We start from the raw sequence: 27817 nt of genomic DNA on the forward strand, positions 1-27817 counted from the left end.
CATCACAATATACCCACTTGGTTGATTGTGGGGATAAGAATTCCTTCTTACAATATTTCAGCTCTCCTAATGGAGGGACAAGTCAACATTGCAATCGTGTAAATAAGCCCAAACCCTTGCCTACATTGTCTGATGGTCAGTGCCCTAGTAATTGTTCCTTTGTTGGTCAAATGCATACCAGCTGCTATTCTTCCTTCTCCACATGCCTCAGAGATAGCCAGCCTTATTTTGGGGCTGTTTCCTTAAGAAAGCTACAAAGTACGGGGTGGGGGGGGGGAGCGATTGGTCTCGCAACACCCAGGTAATTGGCACCAACTCCTATACTTCAAAATATGTTACAACTAGTTGCCTTGCTCCCCCTGATAAACTGGCTTGTTGGCCTCAAGTCGCTCCTATTCGTGTTTCAGATGGTGGTGGTCCCATGGACCAGGTTTGAGAAGAATGAGTTTAACAAATAATTCAAGCCCAGATTGACGGCTTCCTTCCCTGCCTCTACCACCACTTGCTTTTATTGCCAAAGTCCAAAGGCATTAATTTAGACCCCCCAGATCATAGATATACTTGTTGCTACTCATAGAACCCTAAATAGTTCCAAACTCTCCCTGGCCAGTGATTGTTGGGAGCCTCCTGGCCCCTTGTAATACCCCTGCCTTATGAGTCCACTATCGTCCCCTCCCAAGATAATTGTAGTTACTCGAAACCTTTTAAGGTCTTATCAAACAATTTTAATGTATCCACCTGTCTTTATAGTTCTTTTAAGAATGATTCCTTTGATGCAGATCTTGGCCTAGCCATGTTTACCTCATGCACCAGTTATGTTAACTCCTCTGCCTTGGACTGTTTGTGTGGGGGAAAGGTGTTTGGATGCGGTGATAACATGGCCTGGTTTCTGTGTGTCGGCCTTACTCTTGCCAAATATAGAGATTATACGAGATGAGCCTGTTCCTCTGCCCAGGTTTGATATGTTTGTCCCCAGACATAAAAGAGCTCTTCAGCTTATCCCCCTGTTGGTTGGATTAGGGATATCTGGGGCACTTGCTACTGGCTCTCCCGGAGTTGGGGTGGCTCTAGATACTTACAATAAGCTGTCCCATGATTTATCAGTCAGTAAAAGACCTTCAAGATCAAGTGGATTCCCTGGCAGAAGTGGTCCTACAAAAATAGATGAGGCCTTGATTTACTAACTGCAGAAAAGAAAGGTATCTGCTTAGTTTTACAGGAAAATGCTGTTTCTATAGAAACAAGTCTGGGATCGTCAGTGACAGAATCAGAAAACACCATGAAGACCTAGAAAAAAGACATCAAGAACTCTTCGCCAATCCCATGTGGACTGTCTGGAATGGAGTGTTGCCCCCCTCCTTCACCTCCTTGGACCCCTGATAGGATTTCTTTTACTTATCTCCTTTGGACCCTGGGCATTCAGGAAGGTCACGGATTTGGTAAAATCACAAGTAGATACAGCCAGTAAGAAGCCAGTGTCAGCATACTATCATTGCCTAGAGGTCCGAGACATTGACCAAGATACTTACACTGATCCCCTAGACACCCCTTCGGTGGGCCTAGATTTTTACAGTCTTGGACCCAGGTCCTAACCAGGGATGCTTTGGTAAGCTATGGAGACATCAATGACGGGAATAGCATGATGCCGCATACCGGGGACACACCCTTGATAGGCTGTAGAGCATCTCAATGATGGGATTATCATGAGTCCATGACCCAGGGGCCCACTCTGATTTGAGAGTGCTGGGTGTGGAGACAGTTCATGTAGCCTAAGACAGACTCTACCCTCAAACCCAACCATATCGGGTGCTAGTTGTGGATGCACATCGTGTAGCCTAAGACAGATGCTCCATCTTATAATATAAAAGAGGGGGAGATGTTGGGGATTGACACTGAGCCATAAGTCAAAGTTCCCCTCCCTTCTTGAAAACTTGACCTTTTGAAAGGACAGTTGACAGAACACCAAGATCAGACAGTAAGTAACTTCAAACTTCCTGAGATAAACCACAGAATGCTAGGTATGTGGATCCACCCTCACCCACATGCTGAGGCACAGGCCATTTCCTCCCTCTTTACTTCCTCCTTCTCACAGCTTATATTCTGTAACCTTTCTCGCAATAAACAGACCTTGACAACCATTGCAGGGTCTCCTCCTTTTTTTCCCGCCCATTTCTCTTTCAGGCATGGTCCCCCTTGGACCCCCCAAATAACTGGGTCCTGTGGGTCGGGACAGCCTAATTGCAGCTAAGAATGGCAAAAATTCAAGGAGTAGGGGGTGTTTTACTTTCTCAGGTATCTTTGTTTTTGATAAGAGAAGCTATTCTGATCCATGAGTCTGGGCTATAAATATTATCATTGGCCATGCATGGCGCTATCTGAAGGACTTCCTCCCAAAATAAGGAGGCTTGTTTTTTGGATATCTTTATTCCTTGGTGTTTTAGTAGGGCACATATTTCCCTGACCTGGAGTGAATTTTTATGTGATGGTGAGTTGCCCATGATAGAAAAGAGGAGAAGCACTTGTCCAATGGGAACGTTCCCTTGGCCTATTTGGCTTCGGGGGATTCCACAAAGGTCCAAAACGCTAAGCCTTTCCGCCGATTTAATAACTGGCAGCCACCCTGTGGCTCTTAATTGGCTGCTGCTTTACCAGGTTTTCCTTTGTTCTAAGGAGAAGTTAGATAGAGAGTCTTTGCCAATGCCCGTTGAGGGCTGTCGGGATTTAGGCAGAGGCCAGAGGGACCTTCGGCCAACACCAGAGAGTAGCTCTGGCCAGAAGGCTTCAGTTGTCCCTTTAGCTTGTCTAAATCCACAGGATGGTGCTGACTGAAACCAAAGTAGGAAAAGACAGATTGTTTCCAGAGGCGGGGGGACTCACCTTCCCGCAGTATTCGTTTGTTGTGGTAGTTTTGTTCACACTTGCCCAATGTTTGGCGCCATATGTGGGCCTGGGTACCAGAGGTTTTCCATGGAGACCTCTGTCCAGCCCGGGTGGGAAGGCTCTAGTGAAGGGAAGTGAGTGCAGGCAGGGAGAGGAAGTCTCAGCCATGCCTTCCAGGTCCGGCTGGCGAAAAGCCGACAATCCAGTGAGTAGTGTGGTGGGACTTTGGGTGACTCTTCAGGAGACAAGATCTCTTCCCACGTGTTACATACAGCTCTTAGAACAAAAGACTCAGACAGGGAATAGTTCTCGCATACTTTAATACCCTGAATGACTTTATATACAGTTCTGGGGGTGATTCAGGGTTTGACAGCAGGCACCTCTCATTGGCTTGGACTGAGAGTTTGGGGAAAACCTTATTTGCATGTGGGAAGGCTTGGTGCTATTCCTAAGTGGCTGAAAGCCACACGTCTCCTGTGGGGGTTGTGGGGGCAGTAACTTTGACAGGAGCCAAGGTCCAGGAGACATGAGAGAACTCCTTCCATCCCATTTAAGTGAATTACCACTATCGGTACCTGGGGTTCAAGATCTAGCCTCGACTGGAAACCAGGCTGTCTGCACATAGCCCATTGCCCCACAACTACCCATGGTATCATATTTACAAGGAAGAAAGAGAAACTGGAGGCACTGATCACTCAGTGCCTGTCACTCAGGGCTCCTCTTGCAGGTGGTCACTGAGAAGCACTCATTACACTTGGCATATATCTTTTATTTACCAATGATTGATACCCAAGACAATCTTATATCTGAAATATCCATGCTATACACCATTATTTATGAACAAAACTCCAAGATTTGCACCAATATTCTCTCTGTGTCCATAGTAAATATACTAAAAGTGGTTAGCTGGGCTGTCTTGATTGGCCTTAGTGGGAGAGGAAGAATGTAGTCTCACAGAGATTTGAAGTGCCAGGGTGGAAAGATACAAAGGGGGACACCTACCTGCTCAGAGAAGGGAAGGGGGAAGAGGGAAGGACTGTGTTTACGTATTGGGGGTATGTGACAGGGAAGGCCCAGTGAGCAAGATGTAAAGTAAGCAAAATAATAATAATAATAAAGTTAAAAAAATAAGGACAATGCACCACTGCCACATTCAACACTTGCACATTTTAGTTAACAGCCACTGCACAACATCTTAGCAAATTGGTAGTGTTGTAAGGTTTTCCATTAACTAATACATGCCCTCATAGATGAATTAATGTTATCACCATGGGAACAAGATTCTGATTCATCAACTGAAAATTTCCTTCTCACAGTATTCAAGTTTCTGATAACAAAGCAAAAAATGAAAACTGAAGGGGAAAAAAAAGTATTATATTGTCTCACGAACCTCATCAGCACTTCAAATTACATAACAGAAAGTTTTTTCATGGGCTTCATGCAAAGATCTGAGAAGATGGCCACAACATCTCTCAAAAAGGGCTGCTAGCCACCTCTCTGACTGGATGTCAAAGAATATTTTCTTTCTACTCAACCCTCAGAAAGTGCTAATGTTGGAGGTTCAGATGTGGTTGATGGGAACCTCTCTCCCAGGAAAATCCTCTTGGCACTGTTCCTTAAAAAGATGAAGTGGTAGTAATTGTCCTGTTTCTCTTTGAGACTCCAAGGAATGAGTCAATTCTGCATATGGGAAAAGGCCAGATAAGCCTGGAAAAATTTCAGTCTCTGGAGGGTAGACTCTTCTTTCTTGTAATGTCGCCCTCTTTGGATATACTTTAACACATAACTTACTCAATATCTATGCTGGTTAGAAGAACATATTTGCATGTTACAGCTTCAATCACTCAAGGGGTTAGACATAGGGCATGGGGATCACTTAAGCTGTCAATGTACCTTTTCTGAAAGAAACAGAAAGTTGCATAAATTCAGGTTCCAAGGGTATTTGTGTTTCAAATAAAGAAAAAAAAATAAAATTACTCAAAACTCAACTTTCCAAGGATTTCTCAATTTCATCTGCATGCCAGTTATTGAATCTTGTTTCAGGATGAAATGTTCTCAGATGTATATATTATCAGTCTGTAAACTATCAAAAATAATTTAAATCTGATGAATTGTTTGTGGTATATAAAGTGGTAAGCTACACCAGGACAGGCTACTACAATGGTCTGTAATATTTTCCCATGGGCAGCATTGTTCTGAGGTTTATTAGAGTTGAGATGAATCACGTGGTGTTAAGAGTCACACAGTGACACAATCCAGTGGATTTTGACTGTTGCTGACAACCTTGAAGCCATAGTTTCATTTGTTCTTGGTAGAACTTTCTTTCAATCTTCTTGGAATTCAAGAAGAATCAGCCTTATCTCTCAGACTCCTAAAGCTTCTACATTCTGTGTGGAGGCATTTTAATTTAAAATTATTGTTATGGCAGTAAAGCAATATCCTTTATTTTAGTTAACAGAATTGTGTTCTAATACAGAGGTTCTAACATTTCTAACACTAGAGCACTATCATAAAGTCCAAAGTATACTATTGTAGGTGGGCTCACCTAGAGACAAAGGAAAGATGTTCCACTAAGATCATGGGAAATACATGTTTTCTTATGGTCTTGTGTAACCTGTTAGAAGTTCATAATACCCCCAAAGGAGTTGCTATCGACAGGTTGAAAAATATTGGTCTAATATTAATTTTATGTTACAAGTATGGAGAAAATAGTAATGAATTTTCTACAGAGAGACATTTTCTACAGAGACACAACACACATATCTATCCACCTATCTCAAGTTGAAACTGAAAACAAGTTTATCTTGTTCAATCAATGAAATTTATTACAGTTATATACAGAACTATGGGGAAGGAGTTGGTGATCAGAGCACAAGGAACTCAAAGACTCTTGCTATCCTGAAACGTGAAACCAGCACATGATACAGATTATGAATACTTGACACTGATGGCAATCTGTATCTGTTAATACTGGCATAAAGAGCATTCCATTTTGGTGGCTCAGTTTATCAAATCCTCTTTTAACAAATATGATTTGTCTGAGTTTCTTCATTTGAGTTAAACACAGAGAATGTTATTGGGGTCACTATCTATTTGGAGAGGTGTATTATCCACCATAATCAGATTTCTTCTGTGATAGATTATTTCCGTATCCACAAAAGTGTTACAGATTCTTCTGGCTTCTTTACTTCGTGTTCATTATGGAATATTTAATAGTAAACAATTTGAAAATTTTTCTTCATTGACACATTTTCAGAGATTCTTCAGCATAAATGCTTCATAGTTTCTATGATTTGAACACTATGTAAGTGCTTTCACAAGTTCCTAATATTCATAATTAACTTGGAGCCTCAAGTGTTGCAAAGAATTCTGCTTGGGTAAAATACATGCCTCATGTTTTCCAGCAGAAACTATTTTTCAGGTAAAGCTCTCTCCTCATGTTACATTTGTGAGGTTTCTCTCCTGTACAAATTCTCTAATATATTCTCAGAGATGAGCTAACAGTAAAGGATTTGAACATTTATATTTGAAAGGACACTCTTCTGTATGTTTTCTTTGATGAGTTCTAAGATTATCTTTCTTGAAGGGTTTGTCTCATTTGCTTCATTTGTAAATATGCTCTAATGTGTGCATTTTCTGATGAGTCCTAAGACTATATCTATATCTAAAGAATTCATTACATTCATTACATTTATAAGGTCTCTCTCCTGTATGAATTCTCTGATGAATACTAAGACTGTTTTTATGAACAAAGCATTTGTCACATTCACTACATTTATAAGGTTTCTCTCCTGTATGAATTCTCTGATGATTTCTAAGATCACCTTTGTGATTAAAGAATTTGTCACATCCACTACATCTATAAGGCTTCTCTTCTGTATGAATTATTTGATGAATACTAAGATTGCGTTTGTGGGTAAAGCATTTGTCACATTCACTACATTTATAAGGCTTCTCTCCTGTATGAATTCTCTGATGACTTCTAAGACTACGTTTGTGGGTAAAATATTTGTCACATTCACTACATTTATAAGGTTTCTCTCCTGTATGAATTCTTTGATGACTTCTAAGATCACCTTGGCGAGTGAAGCACTTTTCACATTTGCTACATTTATACGGTTTTTCCCCTGTATGAATTCTCTGATGAATAGTAAGACTACATTTTTGGGTAAAACATTTTTCACATTCACTGCATTTATAAGGTTTCTCTCCTGTATGAATTCGCTGATGAATTATAAGATGGCCTTTCTGGGTAAAAGATTTATCACATTGAATACATTTGTATGGTTTCTCTCCTGTATGAATTCTCTGATGAATTCTTAGATCAGTTTTAAAAGTAAAGCATTTGTCACATTCAGTACATTTGTAAGGTTTCTCTCCTGTATGAATCTTCTTATGAGTACTATGACTGCATTTCTGGGAAAAGCATTTGTCACATTCACTACATCTGTAAGGTTTCTCTCCTGTATGAACTGTTTGATGTTGTCTAAGCTTGCATTTCTTGGTGAAGCATCTGGCACATTCACTACATTTGTAAGGTTTCTCTCCACTATTGGTTTGTTTCAGCCTGAGTATACGTTTCGTGTCAAAAACCTTATCAAGCACTGTCCCATTGTGTTCTTTCTTTCCTATGTGGATTCCTTGATTTAGACCAATGATAGAACACAAATTTAAACAGTTTATGCAGTTTTTATATTTGCAAGGTTCTCTTGTGTTTCCAGTTTCATGCCTGTTTATGTTTGATGACTCAACATGTGTATCCCTGAAGTTATCTTGGTAAAGTACACTTTGGGTGTATTCATAAATATCTTTGCCACAGTCATTACACTTAGAAAACTTCTTTTGGATATTTACATGCTTGTGGAAAATATGCTGTGTGTCTTGATCCACGACATTCTCATATTTAGGGCATATGCAATGATTCTCTGAAAAAAAAAAGGTGCAATTAGAGATGATAGGGATTAATAGATATGTAAGACAATATCCCATGATTCCTGACTTTTTTTTTTTTTTTTTTTTTTTTCAAGACAGGGTTTTTCTGCATAGCCCTGGCTGTCCTGGAACTCACTTTGTAGCCCAGGCTGGCCTCGAACTCAGAAATCTACCTGCCTCTGCCTCCCGAGTGCTGGGATTAAAGGCATGTGCCACCATGCCCGGCTATGACATTTTAAAATATAATCTAGTGATTCTCAAGGACAGGGCTCTCAGAAGTGTTCTTTTTCACAATCATTACATGGATGCTTAGAACAACCTCAAATCTCATCTATTGACAAATGAAATGAGAATAGCCTCAAAACCCTTATATAAACAGTGTATTTTGCAGAAGGTAGGAAAAATAGCTTGACAGGAAATAGCTTTGAGAAAGGAGCCCACTAAAATACCATGTCAACAATTGTTTCTCTATTTTCTTATTTAAGTTTATGATAGTGATACTGTATAGCTTTGGTCAGCTACAAATTCATTATGTAATTCACATTGGCATGGAATTCACAATACAAAGATCATGCTGTAGCAGGACTAAACATAGAGACTACATGTAAAAAAGTCAAGCGATAACAACAAAATTCTCAAACCAACAGCTCTTTTCCATTTAAAACCATCTCCATTTTTAAAATTCATAAAGAAGCAAAGACTTTACTGCAATAGTAAAATTAGAATATTCCACTTATTATGTGTTTAGCAAGAAAAATATTTTTCTTACTGTGAATATGCAATTTTTTTGGAAATCGGAAGTTTTGATTAAAAGTAGACAATAAGTTTGGAGAGATTACCGAGAATATAACACTGATTCCTCTTCAAAAGAATGTAGAGAAATGTAAAAAAAAAAAAAAAAACCAATGAAAAGTTTGTAATGAGAATTTCCTTCATTCTGGGAGTTTTTAGACTTTTCAGAGAGACAACATAAACACACAATAGGTAAATTCAAAAAATGTATTAGGAATTCTACAAGAAGAGTATTCTTACCCACAAAAACCAGATTGTTGTAATTCTCCAACATAACATCCATGTACAATGCCCTCTGAGCACAGTCAAGACATTCCCATTCTTCCTGTGAGAAGTCCACAGCCACATCCTTGAATGTTAACAGACCCTGTAATGGAAAAATACCTATTTGCTAAACAAAAGTGATTTTCTAGGTAAAAACTCCGAAAGAATTCGAGATAATTTATGATAAAGTTAAGTCATTATAAATATTTAAGGACAAACAATATCTTCTAGAAATGCTGTAAAATGTGTCATAAGGCATGTATTGCTGCTTCTTCAGAGGCAATTTATAGAAAGATATACTATATTGATTACAGACAGAAGGTCTCTCTGCTTCATTAACTTTCTAATGTTTTCCAAGACCTTAGCAGTAGATGAAGGTTTTGCCACCATCACTTTATTTGAAAATTTGTCTGCACTCTGGGTTCTATAATCCAAAGTTGTTTCCCAGTGCACTTATGGAACTACACAACACATTTCTAATCCCAATTCTCTGAAATACGATGCACTCCTCTGAGCCCTACAGGCTGAACGAATACGCAGCACATATGTATACATTCAGCCAAATGTACCAACAAACATGAAAGAAAATTGAAAATTAATTTCGATAAATGATGCAGTCTTTATTGTATTTTCTATTTCTCTGAAATATTGTATTTTCTATTTCTCTGAAACAAGATTACAGGATTGTAATTAACAAAGTTTTAGGGAATATAACATACACATTTCTTGTCTAGATTCAGGAGTGTAGCTTTATGAAGTATAGGCTGCTATGAAACAGAATCCCAGTGTCACATCACAGATGGTCAAGTTCCAATGAGTAAAACTGTACTTCTAAATCCTACAGCTCTCAGTCTTGCTCAACTATGGACACTGTATCAATCCTATCTGTAGCAGGGGCTCACATGACTCTATTTTACAATTCTCAGTTGACATCCTGAGACCTAGGAAAAATGTTGTACCCTTTCTAGAACAAAGATGTACAATATGAGATGCAGAATTATTGGATGGATTAAGAATCACATTTTTAATTTAAACATTAAAGGAGTGTAACATCAATGAACCCAGTCAACATTCCAAAGGACACACAGAATGAAATACTTTGTGAAGTTATTTTATGAGGCTATATTCATAACAGTAAAATAAAAAAAGCAGTATTAGACAGCATAGAATTATTAAAAGTTTTATCAAAGTTGACATATGCAGTACTGATAATATCAAGGTCATAAATTACATATGTTTTTTTACTATATAATAATTAGGTATGTGTATATAAATAAATGGTACATGTGACAATGCATTCAACTAAAGTAGAATCATTTTTTGATCAAAGTGAGTTTTTAATTGACAATTATACTAATTCTTCATGAATTTTAAAAAAATTATTACTCATGAGATTGAGTTAACTGAAAATTTTAATCTTGTAATTTTAACTTTATCTTCTTTTGTTTCTACACACATTGTAGCTCACTATCATGTTTAACTTCAGTCCCAAGGGCTAGATGCTAAATTAAGGATTTGGGGGCATACGGTATCGTTAAATGTACACAAAAATATGAAGATAACACTTCGGTATTCAAATAAAATATTACTGTAAAGAAAGATTGCCACAGTCCTTCAGTTTTCCCCTATGTAATACACAGACTGGAGGAGAGAAAAACATAGGGTAGATGGAACATTCGTTTTGCTGAAGAAGAGAACAAATTAAGAGGGACATTCATGTATGCTTAAAATGTGAGGGCTTATACATAGTACCAAGATAACATTTTCCAGAAAATTATTACTAATATATGGCAATGTGCTGCAATATAAAGGCACACACAGTAGTGTTTACATTACTCCTAAAAAATGAAACAAAAGGGAAGAAGAAAACAATCATCTGTATATTGAGAACTGACCACATTGAATACTAGGCCATGTCTCTCCTGAGACAAAGAGATTTCAAGTGTCAAAAAACCTAAGATGACTATGTGACATAAAATGCTGAAAAGAGATACCATAATACTACAACCTGTATCTCCTCACAAACACATCAATCCTATGGCATGAGAAAGCCACATATTCCGTTCATCATCTATGACTCTAGGGAGCTGAAATGTTTACTATCAAGTTTCAAGACAGTGAATAGTCTTCTAATTCTACAATTCCATAAATTCTATTCTTCCATACATTGCTCAGTAATGTCAATGTTCATGTATTTGCAGCTCTACATTCACAAGGTTGTTTCTGGAAATCTGACTATTCCTGAAATGCAGTTTAAGTAGCACAGGAGATCTTCTGTCCCCAGAAATCATAAGTGACACAAGTCCATCCAATGTAGAATTTAACCATCAATATATTCTTTGAGCATCAATTACAATACATTCCCTTTCAGAACTGTAGCCCATCGGTCCTTGAACATTTATGTCCTCACAGTATAAAAATCCAGTAAAAATATAATTGGACATATCTGTACTTGTCCCATTATAAGTAAAAAAGAACTAAAGACATAATTTTGATTATTGGGGGAGAACAAAGATAAATGAGAAAAAACAAACACTATAGATAACATTACAAGTTGCTAATGGTTTAAATAATGAAAGGAGTTTTTTTTTTAAAAAAATATGGACAGAACACTGACCTGGGGAGCATTCACCAGGGAAACATTCATTCTTCTTATTTTTCTTCTCCAAGTTTCTATTTCAGGAAAATAAAATGGAAGTCTTATTGAAATTTCACATCAAGGGTTCCAAAACTTAAAGCTAAAATTAATATACAACTCTGTTATGGACAGTGGTAAAACATAAACACAAAAACCAAAATGATAACAGAAATCTTGTCAACATTCCTAGAGACATATTTAATATGGTAAAAAAGGACTACAATCTTAGTCATTTTTCAAACCTCAGCAGGTACCAGGCACAAATATAGAGTATATGTATACCTGCTGCAAGAAAATTACTACTCAGGGTTATTACTGGGAACTTATGATTCAAGAACTAGAACCAGAGGTAAATTGCTAGTAGGGCCTTAAGATGGATGCCTAGCATTAAATAAAGGTTCATTAGTTATCACACTAGAATACAACATCTGACCCTTTGGTCATGTTTCATTTCAAGCTACATGGCAGATACAGTAAATCTATTTTCCAGGTGTGTCCTGTTGTCTTGATGTAGAGACACAGATTCTATCTGCCAAATATCATGTTTGTTCAAATTGATAAATCAGCATGTTGACTTACAGCCATTTTCATCATCATCTAACCTTCACATTGTTTGTGAGGTAAAAATCTGCATTTCTGATTTACTCTTTTTTTCAATGTGAACCTCTTTTTTTAAATCATATGCATACCACTTTGTGAGAATACTGATAACTTGAAACAAACATGAATGCATTTCTAGGTAGAACATTACAATTACATGTCTTTAAGTGGAATGTCCATGTGCTAACTGTTCTAAGACACTGGTTCTCCACCTTTTTAATACAGTACCAGGAACTCTTAAACTATCTAGATGTAGGAGTCCAGGCTGTAGATTGATATGGGAGTGGTATATAAGTTTCTAAAACCATCAGTAATATGTGTATAGTAGTCTTAGGTGTGACCTCTGTGAAAAGGTCAATTGATCCCCCAAGGAGTCATGAGGCACAGGTTGAAAACAACTGTTCCAGCCAATGTAAAGGCAGAATCAGCAAGAAGTTGGCATGGGGGAAACTCTGATGGTTGCTAAGTATGAGAGAATATGCAGAGATAAAGTGAGTCATTTAAGGGTATGCCCTTGGGATGATTCATTCATTATATCAGATCCATCAAAATGCTATCACTGTTGAAAACATCTTCCTGAACATTCATGTCTATATCTTGGTAATGTTCCAGGCAGTTCTCAGGTTCCCAATCAGCAAATAATATGACTCCAGTGAGACCCTTCAGTTCCTGGCTATTAATAGATTTCATCTATGATGATAACCCTTGTAGTTCTACCTGAAAGTTAAGAATGTGTAAATGAGACTCCTATCATTTATACCTATACCTATACATCCACATGCAGGCATACAAATATATGTAGAGTTACATAACTATGTACATAAGTTTTTGCATAAGTCTCAAAAATAAGGACTCATTCTGAATATTGAAATACTATTACTATACAAAGTTGTCATGACCATGATATATAGTATATATGCAATTCTTTTTTTTTTTTAGATTTTTTTATTAGATATTTTCTTTATTTACATTTCAAATGCTATCCCGAAAGTTCCCTATACCCTCCCCCCACCCCTGCTCCCCTACCCACCCACTCCCACTACTTGGCTCTGGCCATCCCCCATGCTGGGTCATACAAAGTTTGCAAGACCAAGGGGCCTCTCTTCCCAATGATGGCCGATTAGGCCATCTTCTGCTACATATGCAGCTAGAGACACGAGCTCTGAGGGTACTGGTTAGTTCATATTGTTGTTCCACCTACAGGGTTGAAGTCCCCTTCAGCTCCTTGGGTACTTTCTCTAGCTCCCCCATTGGGGGCCCTGTGTTCCATCCAATAGCTGACTGTGAGCATCCACTTCTGTGTTTGCCAGGCACTGGCATAGCCTCACAAGAGGGTACTACATCAGGGTCCCTTCAGCAGAATCTTACTGGCATGAGCATTAGTATCTGGGTTTGGTGGCTAATGATGGGATGGATCCCCGGATGGGGTAGTCTCTGGATAGTCCATCCTTTCATCCTAGCTCTAAATTTTGTCTTTGTACCTATATCCTTTCATGGGTATTTTGTTCCTTATTCTAAGGAGGAATGAAATATCCACACGATGGTATTCCTTCTTGGTTTTTTTGTTGTTTTGCAAAATGTATCTTGGGTATTCTAAGTTTATGGGCTAATATCTGCTTATCAGTGAGTGCATATCTAGTGACTTCTTTTGTGATTGGGTTACCTCACTAAGGATGATATCCTCCAGATACATCCATTTTATGCAGCTCTTTTTATTATTAAGTTGACCTTATTTCTGTCATATCATATAGTTGTCCATACATTTAACAGACACTTGGAAGGTCTCTCTATGCCACTGTTCAAGTATTTTAGTGTGACAATGGGAAATAGCAGATGGATGACATGCTGTGGAGTCATACAAAATTAAAGGACATTGAAAAGGAAAAGGATGATTTTTCTAGAGCCAAGTGAATATGAATGTTTTGTGTCATAAAACCATGCCAGGCAATGAGTAAGAACTGACACACAGTTTCCATGAACAGTGTCTGAGGACTGGACAGTCTCAGCAATGAATTCTCCTGTTTGTTCAGAAAAACCCGTAATAGTGCTGCATGGAGAATATTGTATATAAAGCTGGCTTTTACCTTGATATAAAAAGGAGACAAGCAAAAAAACAAAAAACAAAACAAAAAACAAAACAAAACAAAACAAAAACCATTTTCAAAAAAAAAAATCATAGACTAGTTGCATGTACATTGACAAAGAGATTCACACTAATGGATCCAGAAAGGGAAATCAAATTGATTTTATGCCAAGGATGCAAAACTGTTTCAGTACCCACTTTCCAAATAATTTAAGGCACAAAGATGTAAAAATCAGGGACAGAAGCCACACAACTATGTCAGTATATCCATGAAAGACACGGGGCAAAATAGCACATTGACTCAATATGAAAGCACTGAAGAAAGAATGTGAGAACAGAAGGAATATAATCATAATCAAGATAGTAGCCAACAACCTAAATCTGTCCTTACAAAATTTGAAGGCAGCTGTCATTATTGTACTATACAAAGCATGACAAGGATAAGTAGGCTATGCCTCAACACTAATTCATCACAGCGCAACAATGCTTACAAAGAGCAAGCAAGACATATAACACTTTCAATGCATTACATAAGAGAATGGGGAAGACATATTTTTCCAAATGTCATGATTTGGGAAATATAATTCTTCAATTCAAAAACTACAAATATCCCATAAGAAAGCTCAAATCTGATAACTCTTAATCAGCTATATAAAACTATAAAAAAATAACACTTGGTTTTATACATCCCTAGGGAAGATGCTGAGAAGTCAGCAGACCACTCAGTGTCTAAAAATGTATTGAATATACTGGTGTAGCATTCATGTTGTTAAAAGGGCTCTGTAGGTTGCTGGGCAAAGAGAATCATCAGTGGCTCTCCTCAGATGCTGATTCCTAGTGCTGCAACACCATCCTGTATGCCCACCAGAGGAATATTGCCAAGATTTTTGTAAATAACAGATGCCTTTCTGGTTTAAACTAAGGTTAGCCCATAAAGGAAATTCATAGCGGGCACTAGAATGTAAATGACTGAAGAAATCACAGGCCCAGGATGGAACTCTATGACTAATAGAATCCCATTATGGGTACATGTCAGAATACTGGAATTTCCTTGAAATTCTTTTACTTACAACATAGCCTGGTGCTCCTGAAAGCCTAAATCAGTCAAACATGGTCTGTAATAGGAAACTCATTTCCGAGACTGCTGGGAAGTAAGACTGAATGAAGTAGAGTGAAGAGGAAGCTTGTAAGAGCTGAAGGAAGGGGAGTGAGTTATACAAATCCACTATTATATACCATGGTTGGAACTATGAATTCATGACAGTCTGACTATCCATCCAAAACCTGCCTCCAAATATAAATGAAATACAAGGAAGAGAGATGGGATGAAAACATGAGTAACAGGGTATGGGGCAGAAAAATCAAGAGAGGGTCTTTCCTAGGGGCCCTGTGTGGCACTGTGTGTGTGTGGGTAGGTTCACTTACTCATGAAAAAAAAAAATGCCTACACCCTCTCTTGTGTTCAGAACAATGTAGCTGCCTAGGTCCCATGCGGAATGAGTGGGAGAGTGAGAATGTCATTCAATGTGTTGGGTTACAATGCACTTCACATTTAACAGTATAGAAGAGTTTGTTGGGTTTGACTTTGGGCACATTAGCATGGAACCTTTAATCCAACTTATTGTATTAATGCAGGTGCTGGATAACAGCATTTTCCTATATTATAAATTATTCCACAATTAGGGTAGCTCCTCATAAAAGTTACTGCTATATACCTAACCACATCATCAATATGATAAATCTTTTGTCACATTGCAATGGACATGGGATGTTCTCCACTCTGAGTCCCATGTACACAAACAATTTTATTTATCATACACAGATTCATATCTAACACTCCCAACGTTGACATACAGTGTGAGCTGTCCTGTCACATATCCAGGATCCATATTTAGTCTCACATTAGTTATAACTCTATATTCATTTCTGTACTGTTATTTTGACTGCTTTTCAATACCTCCAGATTGTTTACAGTTTTTTTTAAAATAAGGTTTATTAATTTTAATTTTATTTGCAGGTGTATCTTTATGTTCATGTAGTGCTGAGGACCAGCCTCGTTTGAAGAGGGGTTCCTCAGGAAGTGGTGAATGGGAGCAGTGTAAGAAAACAACTCAAAAATCAGTGATGGCTACAAGCTGACAGCTCTATTTTCTGCTCGAGATTGCCCTCTAGACAGCTCTCTTCCTGAGATAACTCTGTTCAAGAGGGCGCTCTGCTTGAGACTGCTCTTTTAAAAAACAAAACAAAACAAACAAACAAACAAACAAACAAAAAAACCTAAAAGTTCTCTGGATAGCTTATGGGTTATCTGATCAAAGTCAGAAATCCCACCAGAAAAAAAAAAAAATCAAAAAAGAGCTATGTTAGCTCTCAAAACAGTTCTCTCTAGGTATCTCTCTCTAGGCAGTTCTGTCCATGGAGCTCTCTCTTGTAGACCAAAGCCCATTCTTTTGTTCGCATGAGCTACTTCCTTAAGAATTTAAACGTGTGTACCACCATGCCTGGACTTAAACTTGCTCTGTCTCAGGCTCATCTTAAATTCAGAAATCTGCCTGCCTTCAAACAATGAGCTTAACTGGGTGGGAATCCCTCCCTGAGATCATCATCACCTCACTCCCTGCTCCTTTAATATTTGAACCATGACCCTCCCCTCTTTTTTACTATATCTTCCTTTTACTGACCCATTAGTGCAGCTGCCTCTGTTCTTTCGAGTTCATGAAGCCCCTAATACAGTTCATATTTAAGCCTTACATTGAGAAATCCTGTTCATATTTTCTTGAACTTGTGTTTTCAGAGTTTGTTTCCACAGATTTAAGAGCTGTCCTGAAGGTCACAGCCTTTAAATTTTTGCAGAGGAATATTAAGCATATTCTCACCTCCTGAACTCATACTGTTTCTAATTATATGGAGTCATGAAACTTGGTAGGGAAAACATCCCCCACAACTTTGGCAGAGAGAACACTTCCCAAAGGAGGAACATGAAACAAAATATACAAACAAGCCCCATGCTTACAGCACTTGTCAGCACTTGTAGATGGCCATTCCCACTGGCTTTGCTCTATGGACAGGAAACCATGTAACACCATCCCTTCTAGGGCCATGCAGGAGTCAAAAATGTAGGTCTCTGCATGCCATGTACACAGAGTCTACTGAAGGTCAAAGAAGCTTGGAACCTGACATGTGGATAAATATAAAGTTCCAAGGGAACAGAACCTGTAAACTGGAAGAACCACTGAGCTGTATATCTCTTGCTCTTAATTGTGCCTAATTACCTGCTATAGAGACCTAAATCAAAGAACAGTGAGACAAACTTCATAGAGCACCGAGGACCTTTTCTTAGAGTGCCAGGTACTCTAAAGACAATCACACAGAAGTGAGGTAACAAAGGCACATGGAAAAGTTTGGCAACAAGAGACACTGGTTGGGATGTATACTTGTCCACAATTATGTGCCCCAAGGCTGAAAAAGGTGAACCGCAGTCGATCTGAAGAAGTATGTACAAAGATAATAGTAAGGTTATGCAGATGCTTATATTGAAACAAGAAGTTTCCTCTAACAGTGACTAAGGACTGGACAAATTAGCATGGGATTCTCCTAATACTGTCAAAAGGAGAATATTTCCTAAAACACAAAGAAAAGGAACACTAGAAATTCACCATACAAAGGAGGCTTTACCTCAATATCAAAAGCAGGGGAGCTCAAACAATTATTTGCAAAGACAAATCATCAACCAGTTGTCAGGATATACACAGATACATAGCTTGTCTATAAATTCCATGGAAATGGAAGGAAAGCTGAGTTAACGACCAGAATGTAAGACTCTTTCAACATCTACAAACTAATGAATGTGAGAAACAAAACATGTAGAAGCAGTGAGAGAAGAAAAATGATATCAATAGATTCATGAAAGCCCTTTGTGTGATAAGACAATTGCTTAGTATAAAAATCTCAAGAATATGAGCACAGAAGGAACATGCCTCAGAATAATAAAGAAAAGAGAAGCACAGTTAAAGAAAACAGTAAGGTAAAAAGGGCAGTTGGAACTCTTTTCCTCTAATCCAGACTAACTCAACACAGTGTTATAAGTGAGTACATATTTCAAGGACTGAGGAAAATTCCAAGGGGTCAGTATAGCAGAGTCAGGGAGCAAGTGGATCTTCTTGAGAAAAAAAACAAACAAACGAACTAAGATCAAGTCACTCATACTGTCTACAAGTATCTTGGACTTCCTGGTACTAGCACTCATAGAGTTAAAAAGAGCTATGCAGACTGTGGAAAGAAGCAGAGTTATCAAAGTCCATGCCCAGATTTAAATCCAATGAGCAAGGCAAAACATACCCACTGGAGTCATAGTGTCAGGACTATTTTCTGAGTAACAGAAGGCTTTTTGGTTAAATCTGAGGGCAACTCCACAGAAGAAACAAGAACAAAAAGTAAGACAAAATAAAACAAAGGGTTACACAGGGAACATGGCCAAAAGCTAATGATAAGGAATGTAATGGGACTTAGAAGAAAATCTGATGTGTTCTACTACACGCATAGCTAGTGTGTTGCTACTTTTAGTTGGAATCAAAGAAACTTTGTTCCAATGGGCAACAGTTATTTCAGAGATTCAAAACTAATCAAATACTGAGAGCAACTGACTGCTTACTGTACAGCATAATATGAAAAATTCATGTTACCATATCTACAATTTTCTCAGTGAAAAGTTCCAGAATCATTAATGAAATAAAACCTGACAAAATGAAATTTATGCTCTCTTTCTATTATCACTTGAGGTCCATCTCATCCCTTGCTCAATCCCTCTATCAGATCTGGATCCCTTGCTACAGTCTCCTTTCCCTTTACCATCCAAGAGTATTAGTTGATTAACAGGTGAGAATTTTGCCCCAATCTATAGTGTATCTAAAAACAGTGTGACCTAATATCATCTCAGAGCATGCATATGCACTCACTACTCCAGGCTCTGAGGTGCAATATTAAGAACTAACCATCGGAAACAACATTTCTCAAAATTCTGATGTGGTATTTGCATCCTAGAATGCATACAAATCACAAAAAACTAAGTGCAGAAAAAAAGTTTCCTTAGTAAAGGTTAATGTTTACAACCTTATCTATAAAGCTCTCTGGGGATGCCACATCACCAGGGAGAATTTGCCTTGAATAGGCAAATCGCAAAAGAGCAGAGTTAGAAATAATGGATGGGGTTAAACTCCAGGATCTTTGCAATTGCCACAATGTCCAAGGGAACCATGTTTTCAGACAACAGATAAGGCAAATCCTCTACCACATAACGCTCCTGTGACTATCCTCAAAATCATAACATGCATGAAAACATCAGGATAAATTCAGTGCACATGATCTAAAAACTTCTGAAGGAGTTAAGATAGCCTCAGCAGAAATTTAGACTCTGAGTTCTCATGAGCTGTACCAAAGAACTAATTATACCCTTGGCCCTGTTACTGCCTATTTCCCATCACTCCACCTCCTCTGCCCTTGGAAGTTCCCGAGTTGCCTCCATGCCAGCTGTGCCTCTGTCCCTTGCCTCATTCAATAGTGACTTTCCTGGGCCACCTGTTTGTGTTATATGATCATGCATACTTTACCATGTGACTCAAAGTTGTGATTTAATTTCAACAGACATACCTGATCTGATTTCTAAACTCTCACATGAAATGTCATTGCACAACCAATTCCAGCTGTGCCAATAGGTAAAAATACTGTACACTATTAACCCAGCTTAAACCACAGCCTGGATGAAAGGCATCATCACACTGCTTCCAGAGATATCATAGGCAACTCAGAAATGTGGTTTATGCATGTAAAGCTAGCATTAAACAGATTCAGTACTTTTAAAATTTTGAATATGGAGATATGAAGAAGCATTATGGAACTGTGACTGGGTAATTGGAGCTGAAGAGGTGGTGAATTTGATCAAAAACATGATGCATTCATAACTGAAATTCTCCAAACAATAAAAACCAATGTACATCACTGACTTGACATTTATTTCTTCAGTTTGGTTATTGGTAATCATTTATCCAGGCTCCATACTTAACTCTCAATCTAGCAGAGACATCTCCAAATTCTTTCCTGTACTGTTAACTTGAATCATTATAGTGTACCTCCAGATTGTTACTGTTTCTTTTTCTTAAGATTTATGTATTTTAATTTGATGTGTATGGGTATTTGCCTGCAGGTAAGTGTGCATTTCTTACATGCTGTGACTGTAGTGGCCATAAGAGGCCAATACATCCTTTAGAATGTGAGTTACAGAAGACTGTTATGTATATATTTGAATATATCTTGAACTGATCCTGGATACTGCAAGAACAAGTGTTCTTAAATGCTGGGCCAACTCTATAGCTCATGGCTCATTGTTCCTTAATTAGGTATTGTGGAGACTTAAATCAATGAACACTGAGAGAATTCATAGGTTACTTTCCCAAGTGCTGGGATTAAAGGCGTGCGCCACCACCACCCGGCGAGAGATTTCTTCCAAGCAACTTAGCACCACTACTGAAAACTCTCTCACACACAAAAATAATCACATCCAAGAGATGTAGACAGTAAGAAATTATAAAATGCAGGGCTGAAATTGATAAAACAGACATGTAGAGAAGAAGACTGTGAATCAGTGAAGACAAAAAATTGGTTCTGTAACAAAAAATCAACAAGATAGATAAACCCCTACCCAAACTAAAAGGTAGAGAAAGAATATCCACATTAATAAAATCAGAATAAGAAATGGAGCCAAAACCATAGACACCAAGGAAATCCAGAGAATTATAAGACATACTTTAAAAACCCCTCCTCCAACAAATTGGAACTATATAAATGAAATGGATAACTTTTATGCATTGGTATCACATTCCAAAGTGAATAAAACATTTGATAAGTAAAAATACACTTATTTAATCCATATTGAAATAGAAGCAGTCATTAAGTCCTCACCCCAGGGGGGAAAAAGGTCAGGGCAAGATGGTTTCAGCTTACAATCCCATGACTTTCAAAGAACAATTAAAATTAATACTCCTCAAACTATTCCATGAGACAAAAATCACAAAGAACATTGCCTAATTCATTTTATGAGACAATTATCCTGATACCCAAAACACATAAAGACACAATTACATAAAGACCACTACAGACCAATTACTCTTATTAACATTCTTGCAAAAATGGTCATAAAATACTTGCAAAGAGAATCTAAGAACACATCAAAATATCAACAAACATGACCAATAGGTTTTGTCCCAGACATATGGGGGGGGGGTTAATAGAGAAAACACAATAAATATAATCGACCATTTAAAATAAAGTGGAAGAAAAAAAATGCCACCATCTTATTACACATAGAAATGGTTTGCGACAAAATATGACACCCTTTAACCATAAAAGTCCTGGAGATATAAGAGACACATGGATATACCTAATTGTAATAAAGGCAATTTATAGAACACCTTGAAGGAAGAAATGAACAGGAATTCAAAGCAATAGTACTAAAATCAGGAACAAGACGAGGCTGTCTACTCTCTCCATATCTATTCAATATAGTACTTAAAGTCTTAGCACGAACAATAAGGCAATGAAGATCAAGAAGATGCAACTTGGAAAGAAGTCAAAGTATCCATATTTACAAATAATATGGAAGTATCCATAAGTGACCAAAGAGCTCCATCAGGGAACTTCTATATCTGAAAATCACTTTTCAAAAAGTTGCTGAAAACAAAATTAATGCATAAAACTCAAAAGGTCTACACACACACATTAAAAAAAAAAATCAGGAAAAGAACAGCTTTAACAATATCCTTGAATAAAATAAAATACCTTGGTCATGCGTGTATGCTAGAAATTGAAAGACTTAAATGATAAAATCTTTAATTCTTTGAAGAAAGAAATTGAAGAAGATATTAGAAGGTGGAAAGATCTCCCACACTCAGGGATAAGGAGAATTAACACAGTAAACTTGGCCACCCTACCAAAATAGAGACTCAATGCGTTCCTCAGACAAATTTGAACAGTTTCCACAGATCTTGAATGGTTAATTTCATCATTATATACTCAAACAAACACCAGAAAGAAAAAATCAAAATCAAAAAACAACAGAATAGCAACAAAATTCCTGAATGATAACAGAACTCCTGAGGATCTCACAGTTTGCAATTTCAAGTTTCGTACAGAACTACAGTATAAAAACGTCCTGCTATGGCATGAAAATAGACACCCTGATCAATGAAATTGGATTGAAGGCCAACACATAAATACAGATGCACACATGATTTTGATTTAAAAAAAGCTAGAAATAGATACTGAAAAAGGATAGTATCTTCAAATCATGGTACTGGACTAACTGGATGTCTGCATCTAGAAGAATACAAATGTAACCACATTTGTCATCCAGCACAAAACTCAGGTGCCAGTGGATAAAAGACCTCAATATAAAACCAGACACACCGATAGAAGAAAGAGTGGGAAAGAGAACTAATATGTTGTCACGGGAGCCGTTATTAAAAAAACAACAAGCAAATAAACAAAAACCCCACCAATACCACAATCACTAAGCACAGCAATTAATAAATGGGATCTCATGAAACAGAAGTTTCTTTAAGGCAAAGGACCCCATCATTTGGATAAAGCAGCAGCCTATACAATGGGAAAAAATTACCAATTCCACATCCAATAGAGAATATACAAAATATATTAACAACTCAAGAAAACTAGATGTGAAAAAAAAAAAAAACAACCAAATAATCAAAATTTTAAAAGTCTTAAAATCTAAACAGATTTCTAGATGGAGGAAACTCAAATGGCCAAGAAACCCCTAATAAAAGGTTCAACACCCTTTGCTTTTAGGGATATGGAAATCAAAACTACTTTGAGATTTATTCCATCTTATACTTGTTGGAATGGGTAACATCAATAACAAAAGTGACAGCTCAGGTTGGAGAGGATGTGGAACAATAAAAAAATTCCTCCATTGCTGGTGGGACTGCAAAATTCTAGTCACTATGGAAATCAGTGTGGCAGTTCCTCAAACTGAAGGGAATAAAACTACTTCAAGATCCAGTCATACCTGTAACTCTAGGGCATATAGCCAAAGGACACTCCAACCTTCCAAGGATCCTTGTTCAACCACACTCATTGCAGCTTTATTTATAATAGCCAGAAACTGGAAACAACATAGATGTCCAGGAACAAAACAATGAATAAAGCAAATGTGATACATTTACACAATGGAGTATTATACATGTGTTTTTTTTTAAAGATATAATGTGAAGGGTGTTGGTTCCCTAATTTCTTTTTCAGCCCATGTATCATCTGTATAACTGAAGGCTATTGAATTCTTTCAGTTAATTTCATACCCAGCCACATTGCAGAAGTTGTTTATCAACATTCGTAGTTCACTGGTAGAATTTTGGGGTCTTTAAATATACGATATCATCTGCAAATAGTGATACCTTGACTTCTTCCTTTCCAATTTGTATCTCCTTGATCTTCTTTTGATGTCTTACTGCTCTAGCTAGAACTTCAAGTATTATGCAGAATAGACAGAGAAGGAGTGGATTGTCTTGTCCCTGATTTTAGTGAGATTGCTTCAAAATTCCCTCCACTTAACTTCATGTTGGCTATTGGTTTATTGTATATTGCTTTGATTATGTATAGGTATCTGCCTTGAATTCCTGATTGCTTGAAGTCTTTTACCATGAAGGGGTATTGTATTTTGTCAAAGAATTGTTCAGCATCTAAAGAGATGATCATATGTTTTCCTTTGAGTTTGTTTACAAAGTAGATGATATTCATGGATGTTTGTATAATGAACCATTCCTGTATCCCTGGGAAGAAGCCTACTTGATCATAGTGAATAATTGTTTTGATGTGTTTATGAGAATTTTATTATTTTTGTGTCAATGTTCATAAGCAAAATTGGTCTGAAGTTCTCTTTCTTTGTGTGGTTAAGGTATCAGAGTAACTGTGACCTCATAGAACGGATTAGGTAGTGTTCCTTCTATATCTATTTTGTGAAATAGTTTAAGGAATATTGATATTAGCTCTTCTTTGAAGGCCAGGTAGAATTCTGCACTAAAACCATCTGGCCCTGGGCTTTTTTTGGTGAATAGGATTTGAAGACTGCTTCTATTTCCTTAGGAGTTATGGAACTGTTTAGATAGCTTACCTGATCTTTGTTTAACTTTGATATGCGGTATCTGCCTTGAAAATCATTCATTTCATCTATATTTTCCAGTTTTGTAGAGTATAGGTTTTTATAGTAAGAATATTTCATCAGTTTCTGTTGTTATGTCTCCCTTTGCACTTCTGATTTTGTTAAGCAGGTGTTGACATGGCCTCCAGGAGAGATGGGGATACCAACCCACCTTCAAAAGTTTCAACCCAAGGAAGAAACTTTTAAAGGAAGAGCAGGGACAAAAATGGAGTAGAGAATGAAAGAATGGCTGACCAATGACAAGTCCAACTTGGGATCCAACCCATGGGCAGGCACTAAACCCTGACACTGTTACCCATGCTATGTTGTGCTTTTAGACAGGAGCCTAGCATGGCCAACATCTGCTGAAACAGATGCAGATACTCACAGCCAAGCACTGGACTGGGGTCAGGGATTCCTATGGAAGACTTAGGAGAAGGAATAAAAGAACTAAAGGGGACCACAACCCCATAGAAAGACAACCATGTCAACAAAACTGGACCACTGGAAACTTCCAGAGACTAAGCTATCAACCAAAGAGCTTACACAGGCTGGTCTGAGGCCCCAGGCACATATGTAACAGAGGACTGCCTACTCCTGTAGAGACTTGATGCCCCAGGAAGGGGAAATGCCCAAGGGGAGGGTACCCCCTCAGAGGTGAAGGTGAAGGGGGATGGGGATAAGAACCCTGTAAAGGGGAACCGGCAGAGATCAGAACATTGGGATGTAAATAAATTACATAATGATAAAAAATATTTTTAAAAAATAGCATAATGAAATATGCAGGCAAATGCATGGAACTAAAAAAAAAAAAATCATCCTGAGTAAGGTAAATTGGACCTAGAAAGAATACTATGTATTCACTTAGATGTGGATATTAAGCTGTTTTGTAAATGGTAATCAACCTATTACATCAATAGAACCAGAGAGGTCTAGGGGACATATAGGTATCCTTTAGAGTGTAGAAGAGAACAGAATTAAATTGCTGTGTGGGGGGATAATGGGCAGAAACTGGGGCCAGGTCAGGCCAGGAACTGGAGGATTAGGTAAAGAACAAAGGAGGAGATAGGATTGAGGGGGGCAATATGGAACAAATAGTTGGAAATGAGGGGCAACCTTTTAACCCCCTAAGACTGGAAAGACATATACTCTCCCTGGTACTCTGTTGTACAGAGGGAAACCCTGTTTTGAGATGAATATTAGATGCAGGCTAGGAAAAATGAATTATATAATCAACAATTAGAAATACAACAAGCCCCTCACCCCTGTTCAATTAGTAAACTGGAATTATGACCAGCTGTTCAGCCAGGGTGACTTCTCCACAGAGATTCACAGGCATTCATTGCCAGTTGCTACGAGTAGGCTCACTTATACACACTCTAGGCCTGGGACCATTTAGGTCCCTTGTCCATAGGGTCTGGAGAGGCGGTTTACTAATGTTCCTAAAACAAAATCCAACTGAGACTCTCCTGGATACTATACTGAGAGTGGTAGCCAGTTTAAACAGAAAAATAACAGATGCTAGAGCCGAAGCACTGCTCCTAAAAAGGCTTATCTAGGAAAAAGTTAAGCCCAAACAAACATATGTAAAGAAAAATCACAGACCAGCTGCCATTTTACAGACACGAGTACTGTTTCTTAAGTTATACTGAAATGGTAGGAAAGCTGAGTTGACAGCAAGAGTACAAGACTGTTTCAACATTTACAAACTAATCGATGTCAGAGACCCAAGACGTAGATGCAGTGGGAGAAGAAAAATGACTATGTCAATAGATACATGAAAGCCTTGGGGTAAAATATGACATATATTCAGTACAATAGCAACAAAGAAGTGAGGACAGAAGGAACATGCCTCAGAATAATAAAGACAAAGAGACACAGAGCTAAAACAAAAAGTACAAAAAAAAAAAGGAAACTGTAATTATTCTACTCTAACCAGGAATAACTCAACACAGTACATCAATTAGTTCACAATTCAAGAGAAAAAAAGACAACAAAAAGGAAGATCAATGGGCTTTACAAGGGAATTCAATACTGACATTTGCTACATGTTCTAATGTCTTGGTTCATACCCATAGTCAGGTTCTGCTTTTAGTCTGGATTAAAGACTCTTTATTTTCCATGGGCAATAGTCATTTTAGACTCTCAAAACTAACCAAATACTGAGAATAACCAACTGCTTCCTGTGCAGCCTATAACTGGAAATCTACATTACCACATATAATATTATTCACAGTGAAATTGTCTAGACTCATTAATTAAAGAGACAAATGCAATTTCATGTCTTATACTCTTTCTACTATCACCTGACACCCACACCATACCTTGCTTAATCCCTCAAACATACCTGGATCCTTTGCTACAGTCTCCCCTGTCCTCATCACCCAGGGCTCTTAGTTCTCATTCACAGGTGAGCAGAACTGGCTGAACAGTGGGAGACCTGCATGTGGGAAAGAGATGCTTCAGAAAGCACCTGAAACATTTCATGGAACAAAACTGAAAGATGCTCACACCTGCCAAAAGGACAGACATAAAGGAAAGAGAAAATATGACAAATGTCTCTTTTATTATAAGGATTTCCCTTAATCTATGAGATGTGGGACTCATTCGCACACACAGTTCACACTCACACTCAAAGTTCACACTCAGAGTTGTATTTCCCTGAACTCTGAGGAAGATCAAGGGAGACCAGAAGAAAACTTTTCTGACCTACAACATTCAGACTGCTGCACTCCTCCAAAGTGAGGTCTCTGAACAAAGTTCTGAGTGCAGGGTCTAGGCATTTCCACTCCTGCCAGAAGTCCACAGTCAACCAATCATGAAATGAAAACAAAGCAGTTAAGTCACATGTGCATGGGCACAGTGTTTTTTCGAATGTAAGTGAGCAATCGTAATTATTCAAAATGTGCCTTCTAATTTTGTGTTAATTAATACTGAGTTTTCTAGCTCAAAAAAAAAAAAAAAATAGCAAGATCTAATTCACTTACCACATGCATACCAGGCTGGCCAAGACCTTATTAGGTTTCAAAGAAACTCTGGATAAACTGCTAACTCAGGTGTCCATTAACATATCTAATAGGAAGGAAAAAGAAAAAATGACATATTTGTGAAGTCAGCCAAATCTACCCAGATTAGAATATATTAAAAGCAAATTTATTGGGAAGTTGGTCTTGGTTGAGTTCACTGGCCCCAATGATTGATGCCAGGGGAGTTGCCATAGGAGGCTGGTGGGGGGGTGATGCAAAAAAGAGCAGGCTTATAGAGGTAAGAAGAGGAGGAGGAATAGAAGAAAGAAGAGAAAGAGAAGGAGGAGAAGTGTTGTGGGAAATATTAAAAAAAAACAAAATGGCATTTTTCAGCACTTGTGCCTCTGCCCGGGTGGGCTGGCCTGCCATGCACTGGCGTGCAATGGCCAACCAGTTTT

At 37.9% G+C, this 27817-nt stretch overlaps 1 protein-coding gene across 1 annotated transcript; it reads right to left on the reverse strand.

Moving 5' to 3' along the window:
* Window positions 1-5666: 5666 nt before the first annotated feature.
* Window positions 5667-27456, reverse strand: LOC110337864 (zinc finger protein 501-like). The gene is made up of 5 exons (XM_021220914.2): window positions 27381-27456; window positions 26741-26833; window positions 11486-11541; window positions 8845-8971; window positions 5667-7805 (listed from the first exon to the last, which is right to left on the reverse strand). The coding sequence occupies exons 2-5, from the start codon at window positions 26772-26774 to the stop codon at window positions 6484-6486; spliced, it is 1539 nt and encodes a 512-aa protein (XP_021076573.2). The 5' UTR covers window positions 26775-26833; window positions 27381-27456; the 3' UTR covers window positions 5667-6483.
* Between the last annotated feature and the right edge of the window lie 361 nt (window positions 27457-27817).

The sequence above is a fragment of the Mus pahari genome, chromosome 21 (genome assembly GCF_900095145.1).
Source record: "Mus pahari chromosome 21, PAHARI_EIJ_v1.1, whole genome shotgun sequence".
NCBI lineage: Eukaryota > Metazoa > Chordata > Mammalia > Rodentia > Muridae > Mus > Mus pahari.

What these genes read in the sequence shown, in the direction of transcription:
- LOC110337864 (XM_021220914.2), bottom strand. Translation starts at nt 26,774, where the DNA reads ATGAGGACAGGGGAGACTGTAGCAAAGGATCCAG. An exon ending in GACTGTAGCAAAGGATCCAG is followed by an intron (nt 11,542 to 26,740) that starts GTATGTTTGAGG and finishes TTCCTGAAATAG; the next exon opens with AAACTTGGAGAAGAAAAATA. An exon ending in CAACAATCTGGTTTTTGTGG is followed by an intron (nt 7,806 to 8,844) that starts GTAAGAATACTC and finishes TTTTTTTTTCAG; the next exon opens with AGAATCATTGCATATGCCCT.